The sequence below is a fragment of the Lolium rigidum genome, chromosome 7 (assembly GCF_022539505.1).
Source record: "Lolium rigidum isolate FL_2022 chromosome 7, APGP_CSIRO_Lrig_0.1, whole genome shotgun sequence".
In the NCBI taxonomy this organism is placed as follows: domain Eukaryota; kingdom Viridiplantae; phylum Streptophyta; class Magnoliopsida; order Poales; family Poaceae; genus Lolium; species Lolium rigidum.
In genome coordinates, this window is record NC_061514.1 from 61,354,633 (window position 1) to 61,362,879 (window position 8,247).

General features: G+C 44.8%; 1 protein-coding gene across 1 annotated transcript; it reads left to right on the plus strand.

The window, feature by feature from the left end:
• The first annotated feature begins 3,404 nt into the window (after positions 1-3,404).
• Positions 3,405-3,772, plus strand: LOC124670178 (FCS-Like Zinc finger 17-like). Its single transcript, XM_047206686.1, has one exon. It carries the CDS (start codon positions 3,473-3,475, stop codon positions 3,770-3,772), a length of 300 nt encoding a protein of 99 aa, XP_047062642.1. The 5' UTR covers positions 3,405-3,472.
• The last annotated feature ends 4,475 nt before the right edge of the window (positions 3,773-8,247 follow it).

The window sequence follows — 8,247 nt, forward strand, 5'->3', positions numbered from 1 at the left end:
CGAACATCTGTGTGGCCGAGCAGCAGGAGCGAATGGTTCCAACAATTTACAAATTTTCAGGCAATTTGTAGTTCTTCACGGGCCACTAGATGCGCAACAAGTGTGCGTTGCAGCCTCTCCCGTAGGAAATGAAAATCCCGAGCTAGCCTAGCTAGTGGCACGCGCCAATGATCACGTACACTACTTCACTGGTAAGACTAGTCACAATGGGAGTATCATAGGTAGTATTATGCGTTCAGTAAATGCGAAATCTTGATGCTGGCGGTCACGATTAAGGATGAGAGAGAATGATTAATATCGTAGGTAGAATCATTGTATCATAGCATATACTACTAGAAAAATTAATGTCAACTAAATCTTGTACATATATTTGCATTGAGATTCTACAAAACAATTAATATATAAAGACTATGATACTAGTATATGATACCATGCATTGTGGAGATAGTAACATCTAGTAGTATCATACGCATGATACTTCTATATGATACTATGCATTGTGACTAGTCTAAGCCACGCACATAAACAAAGCTGGGCGCAGATCTCCACAAAGCTGCCTCCCGGGACGAAGCCTGCTACTCTGCTCAAGTGCTAGTAGCTCGTAAACAAATTGGATGTAATGAGACGTGGCAGCCTCTCGGTTGAACAACACAAAAAAGTTGCGCATACAAAATTACTAGTGGCTCTCGCTGTGGATCGCTCGTAGGCTCGTAGCTGGGGTGGTGCGGGACAAGTTCATGCGTCTGATTCGGGCACACAAAGACCTAGGCATGCGCGCCCACCTCCCAGCCTCACACCTACTCCGAAAATTCCCTTTTTTTTAGATGCTCCGATAATTTCTTTACCGACCAGTCTATCAGATTGAAAAATGAAAGGGATACCTAGATTTCTTTTCTTTCTTTTTTCCAATAGATCGGAAAAATATAAGTTTTTTCATCTTCTCAGAAGATTACATATGATTGTGATAACAAGTGCTCCGTGTTGGCCTATTATTAGCGTGCCTAACCACGTGGGGCACCTGTCCGAATGTTGGCGAAAAGGCTGATGGGCTAATTATCGGCATAAGCCCTTGTTTGATATTAGAGTGTTTGTAAATTTAGTGGAATAATACTCTCGAATATTAGGTGAACCTACCGTCACCTAATTCTCACAAAACTCCATCCTCAATTTTGGAAAAAAAATAAGGATTAAACTCGTTCAATACTCTAGCACCAAACAAGGTCCGATGTGGATTTGATGCCCAGGTTCCGACTAGAGGGACGACGATTTAGATTATGTTTACTATCCAAGAGCAAGTGTTTACTCAGATCTTTCGTGGATAAAAAATTACTCTATTCATTTTCACGCAGAGAAGTACACCATGAATAACATAGTAGAAAAAGTATAGGCTGGAACGTGTGTTTGTACATGTCTTTGTATTTACAATCGGTCGATGGCACCAACGTTAACACAATGCTCCTACACGCCTCGGGGGGGGGGGGGGGGGACCAAATCCCTCGTCCCCGGGTGGGTGGACAGGTGTTACATCAGCTAGATTCGATCGGCCAGAGAGTGGTACGTATCACAGTAGTTCTCAATCCCGCTTTTGCTTCCATAATGTACCAAAGTAGGAAAAAAATAGGTTGTTTGCAGGAAAATCTATTTCCACTTTTGCTTCTATAATGTACCAAAGTACTTTTTGTTTGTAGTAAAATCTATTTTCACTTAAAATCCTACTTTTGCTTCCATAATGTACCAAAGTTACACGAAATTGTTCATTTGCGGCAAAACTTATTTCCAATTAATATCTCATTTTTTGCTTCCATAAAAGCATTAGTGTAACAAATCCAATCTGATTTTAGCAAAAAAAAAATGTCCACCCACAAAACACAAAAGACCTCACGTGAGATATCGATTGTAGCAAAAAAAATTAAAATATCGTGGCAAAATCACAGAATAACTGTAGAAAAATCGAGTTCGACGGAAGTATGACCGGAGACATAGCAACAATAATTTTATAATATTATAGCAGAATCACAGAACAATTGTAGCAAAAAAATATATTTCTCCGAAGATATCATAGCAAACTATTCATACTATTTTTGCAAAATGGGAGAATCATTGTTGCAAAAAAAAGTAGCATAAAATGTCCACGTCATCTTCCTTAGCTCCAGCAGTTGAGCACGTCCTTGTATGACACCGTACCATGCAGCACTACTAGAGGAGGCCGAGGCGGATCTCGACGCACCGGCAAAGCTCGGCTTCGGCGACGCGTGGGATGGACGAGGGTGTGGCGCCTACTGGTGGTGGGGGTGGGGGGAACGGCGGGCGGCGTGGGTCGAATGAGGGCACAGTGTTCTATGGGATGTGGTCGGGAGAGGCAGAGCTCGACGTAGCGCGCGAAGCACGTCTTAGGCGCGACAACGAAGCGGTTGCTGAAGGTGGTGGGCGGCGCGAGGATGACGAGGACACGAGGCAGAGATGTGAGGTTCGACGGCGCGCGAGAAACTAGGTGGCGCGGATATCCAGCTGCGCCTGAAGGGACCTTGCCGGTGGCGGGCTCGCTCCTGCAGCGAGGACTTTATTCGGCGGCGGTAACCAATTCGGCCGATGGTGTTGGTGGGGAAAAGAGAAGCTACGGCAGGTTCATGCGGGTGGTGTGTTTGTTCACAGAAGTAGAAGGGAAACGATAAGTTGGGCCTTACGGCCACGCGGTGCACGATGGAGCCGGGGGGCGCGAGCCATGCTATCCCCCGATGAACGTGAGTCTTTTTATTTCAAAATTTTAAGATGTATGTTAAGATTATAAGAAAAAACAAGTACTAGCTGGAAAAAAAATGCTTGTATAGGCAATAGCGTGTAGTTTTTGTGTGCCAAGTCTCGATCCACGAGGTAAGCTGCATTCCACTCTACTCCATGTACGTGTTTTTTTCAGAAACTTTGAAAACTACCGATCTAGGTGTGTGAACTGTACTCCATGTACGTGTTTTTTTCAGAAACTTTGGAAACTTCAAAAAAAAAAATTAAGGGCTCCAATAAATCGGGTTCTAGCTGAATTTTTTAAATGATTCTAGCTGCATTTTTGGTAGACCACTATCGCTAGCACACAGGTTTGGGAACATCGAGAGTTACGTTTCTGGGGCGGCCTCAGTCAGGCGGCGGGACCGTGTTGTTCCACTTCTCTCGGACATCACATCATGGTGCCTGTCGTTTTCGCCGCCGTGGAGCCACGTCTGCAATCGGGCCACCCACCCACCAAAAACCGGTCCATCGTCCATGGTTAGCCCGTCCGGTTCCCGGTATTGCTCGAGCCCGTGTGCTTGTCTCGCCCGAGCCAAACCAGTTTTCCGGCGGCTCGCACTGCCAAGCCGCGCGGCCATATATGCCCAGCCTCTCCCTGTTCGCTTTCCCCACCAGAACCAGCAAGCGCACTGCCAAGCTCAAGCGCGACCTTGCTCCAGAGCGGCAGATCCACCACCTACGCACATACTCCATGGCGGCCTCAGTAGACTGCTCCTCCTTCTTGTTCTTCGACGCCGAGCCGGTCGGCGAGCCTGCCATGCCCGCGCAAGACGCGTGCGCGCTGTGCAGCAAGCACCTCGCCCGCGACTGCGATGTCTTCATGTACAGAGGGGACACGCCCTTCTGCAGCGAGGACTGCCGCCACCACCAGATGCGGCTCGACGACAGGCAGGCGGTCAGGGCAGCCGCCCGCAGGCAGAGGCAGTTCTCGTCGGCGACGGCGTCTGGGCGAGGGCACCGGGAGTCCAGGGAGGTGCCCGTCGCAAGCTAACGTGCGTGGGCTCAGCCGCGGTGCAGCTAGTTGAGCTGTCGGTTCACAGAATGACTCATATTTTAAATAGCCATATTAACACAACAGTAAAAATATGATGAAAATAGCTTTAGTTTCAAAATTCTACTAGTGGTTGGGCAATTTCAATATGAGTCATTTGGTATTGGTTTAATATTAAACGCATTCAAATTAATTTAAATCATGTAAAAAACACCATAAACACTCATTAAAATTTGAATATCTGTAAGTTTTGCAAAAGTGCAAACCAACATTACCAATGTGTTCTACTCTTTTTTCTGAATCCAACGGTATATTATTTGCTAAATTTTGGGTCTATAGATATTTTTATATTGATTTTACAATATTACAATAATTTGTGTCAGATTTTTAGCTACGGGCCGGCCGCACGTGCGTTTCACGTGACAACTAACGGCGCCACGTCATCAACTTAACGGCCGTCCTGATGGAAAGACTAACGAGACACAATTCTGCGACTTCGTGACCAATACTTGTCATTTTCCCAGTTCGTGACTAATACGCTCATCGGTGGCAACTTCGTGACCCCGAAGCGTTTTACTCGTCTTTAAAATATCTAAAAATCTTCAATTTACAAGTATGTATAATGAATAACTCGAGCTTATCTTCTATATACTATGGTACATTCAATGATAAATCTCTGTAATACAAGCAATATTATTCACATTGAATCTAGAATACGAGTTTATATTTAGAGGTAAAAATAGTCTATGTTTTTGGCCTGTAATCGATTTTGCGCAGTGTTTTTACTGAAACACGCATAACTTTCTCATACGGAGTCCGTTTTTGATGTATGACCACTCAAAATTTTCAGAAAAAACACACGCATCTAAGTGTATTCATCAAAAATCAAGGTAGGGCGGCTGCCCTACCTTGCCCTACTGGGAGCTCCGCCCCTGGTTACACGTACTCCCTCCGTTCACAAAAGAGTGGACGTGCGGGAGTTTCAAGACACCTTAAGCAATTTGCAAAAAACCCTCCTTCCCTCAATTAAGGTGCCCCACAAGCCTAGGTGATGCTTTGATTCACACGCCAGTTAATACACTGCATGATACAATAAAATAGTAAAGCAATATTTGAACTACTCAAAATCACTCCCCGCCAGCTCCAACTAGTACTATTTTAGCTTAGCGCCATTTATACTTACAGTCCCCGCCAGTTACAAGTAGCACTAGCAATAATCTTCCAAAATTTAGATAGTGTCTTCTTTGCTGTAGAAGATGACCATGAGGATGTAAGGGTACATTGCCCCTATGTGTGGTTTTGGTAATTAATGACAACCCCTATGGACTAATGTTTTCATTGAGTTTATATGAAGGAATATTCCATAGGTACTACTTGTAGTCCATGTGTTGGATTCAAGTATGGATGCCATGAAGATAAAGATATACCTTGTGTATTGGCATCAAGATCATCGATTTAAAGATATATATGATATGATCAAGAAGAAGAAATGAAGATGGAGTTCTTATGTGGAACTCGATATTTGCCATGCTCTAGCTTATGTGATAAGCAATGAATGATCAAGATCTTAAGTGCTTGATTCCAAGTGAAGAATTCAAGTTATGGCTCTAAGTCAGTGTCATGATAGTCTCATAAGTTGAGCTATGGTTGACTAAGATTTAGAGCATGCAAGCAAATGAAGAATTCTATATACGCCTCAAGATAGTATAATAGAGCATGAGAAGATACAAGGTTGACCAATACAAAGAGTGAAGAATAGATTCAAGTTTGGTCAACACATGAAGCATGAAGAATGTGCCACGAGAAGTCATGTGGTAGGGTAAGCCGTGTCAATTATGCTTTATGAACTAACCCATCATATATGTTCCCTTGTGTTGTCTATGTGGGTTAGGTATCTTTCCATGGGCATGCATCAAAAGTGAGATCTCATATAGCCCATGAGAGGATGACGTCAAGTGGTGATCGTCATCAAGGTTGAGTTGGGCAAGTTCAAGACTGAGCATCTCAAGAAGATCATGTTCTTGAAGCTTGCCGTCCATTTTGGTGATAATGGACATATGAATATGTGCATCAATGGAGCTTTCCCATCATGGTGTATGGGGGAGCATTTGTGAGTCTTCACGAAGCAACAATGATCAAGTGAGGCATTCCGGCTTGAGTTGAGCTTGAAGATCTATCATCGAGATCAAGCGGGATGCGCAAGGCAAAGGTATGGCCTTACTAGGTTTTCCTTTTACCGGTCTCAAGGTGGTTGTTGGGAGACCGGGTTATAGGATACATAGCCACACTATCAAGAGGGGCTTTCGGTTGGGTAACTTGATCACATCGTCTTAGGGAACTCAACCCTTTGCATGCTTTGCATTCCATAAATCTATTTCTTCTTGGTGTTTCTCTGTGTGAGGTTCTTGAGCTTGTTGCTAGCTTTACAACAAGCCCAAGTTCATCGAAAACGGAATCCATATGCATCTTCTATTGCGTTTTCAAGCTTGGAGGTTTTACCGGTGTCTCTTTTATAGATAGGTCAAACATTCATATTATGGTTTTTATTCCGTGGGTGGACAATGATGTTTCTATGCATAAAGTTGTAGGGCTTGTTGTCCTGATTCCAACAAGCCCAAGATCATCGAAATCGGAGTCCGGACGCAAAAGTTATCATGGTTTTTGTAAACCATGTTTTCATGTTTGGCCCGGTGGCGCCGGCTGTCTGACCGGCTCGTCCGGCACAGACCGGCTCCCACACCGGTGCCATCCGGACGGTTTCCAGGGGGCTTTCAGGGGCGCCCGGTCCCTGGCCCGGTCGACCGGGTTTTCCGCCAGGCGGCCCGGTCCCTAGCCCGGTCTGACCGGGCTTTCCGCCAGGCTGCACGAAAAACTCCCAGATCTGCCCCAAACGGTCATATTTCGTTTGGCTATAAAAGGGACTTCTTCCCCAACAGTTTTCTAGGGTTCTTGAGCATGTTTTTGACCATCATTGTTGAGCCTCTTGAGCTTGCTTCCTCTCCCTTCCCTCCCATGATTCTTGCTCATTCTTGAGGGATCTAAGAGAGGAGATCTAGATCTACAACCTCCACCAATCCATTTCTCCTCTAAGTGAGGGGAACTCTTGGGATCTAGATCTTGGAGTCTTTTGTTGACTTTCCCCATTGTTCTTCCTCTCCAATCTCATCTTAGGATTTGTTGCTTGGGTGGGATTTGAGAGTGAAGGACTTGAACACCTCTAGTGTTCTTGCTTTGCATCATTGCATAGTGTTGAGCTCTCCACCACGATTAGTTCGAGTGAGAGACCGTGAGCTTGTTACTCTTGGAGGGCGACCTCCTAGTTGGCTTGGCGGTTGGTGCTCCGGTGATCTCTTCAAGAAGATTGTGAAGAGGCCCGGGCTTCTCCTTCGTGGAGCTTGTGAAGTGGTTGTGGAGCTTGCCATCTCCGGAGCGTGAGGAAAAGCTAACCATAAGGAAAGGGCCATTATCCTTCGTGGGTGTGGTTCGGAGAATAGGGTGAGCCTTCGTGGCGCGGGGAATCCTTCGTGGGACCTCCACTCCTCCAAACGTGACGTACCTTGTTGCAAAGCAAGGGAACACGGGAATACATCCTCGTCTCCGCGTGCCTCGGTTATTTCTATACCCGAGCTCTCTTTCCTTGTGATAACCATCGTGCTTGAAGTATATATATATCTTGCTATCACTTGTGCTACATATATCTTGTGCCTATCTTGCTTAGCTCTAGTTGTTATTGTTATACCTAGTTGAGCTTAGCATATCTAGGGTTTGTGCTTGTAAACTAAACGATAGTTTAATTCCGCATTCTTACAAGACAAATCCGAAAGAGTTTGTAATTGCCTATTCACCCCCCCCTCTAGGCGACATCTCGATCTTTCAATTGGTATCGGAGCAAGGTCTCTCCTTGTTTAAGGCTTCACCGCCTTGAGAGTAAAGATGTCGGCTAGTAACTTAGTGCACAATGACACAATTATCTTTGTTGGCACAAATTATCTTTTGTGGCGAAATTGCTTGCTTTGCAAACTTCGGACCTTGTGTCCAAACATTGAGCAATTTCTAGATGTAGGTTTTTCTCCTCCGATGGACCCTCAAAATCTATCTTTAGAGGATGAGAAAAACTTACATCTTGAAGCTCAAGTATCTAATGAGCTTGTATTCTCTTTGAGACCCGATTTTCATAGGTTCTTGATATATATAAAGCGAAAATCGTCTCATGAGATGTGGATCAAGCTTAAGGAAATGTTTGGTGGATCCACTTCTCATTTGGTTGGTGGTGACTCCGAGGAGCTCTCTTCCCCTTCACATCATGAAGAGCTCCAAGTTGCTTCCACCTCCGGCCGTGATGAGTTCCCATCTTCTTCCACTTCACCAACGTGTAGCAAGACACGAGGTAATGATATGGTGAGTGGTGAGGAATATCGCAATGTTGATATTGTGCTCAATAGTGATGATTCTTCATCTCTATCTCATTGCAATAC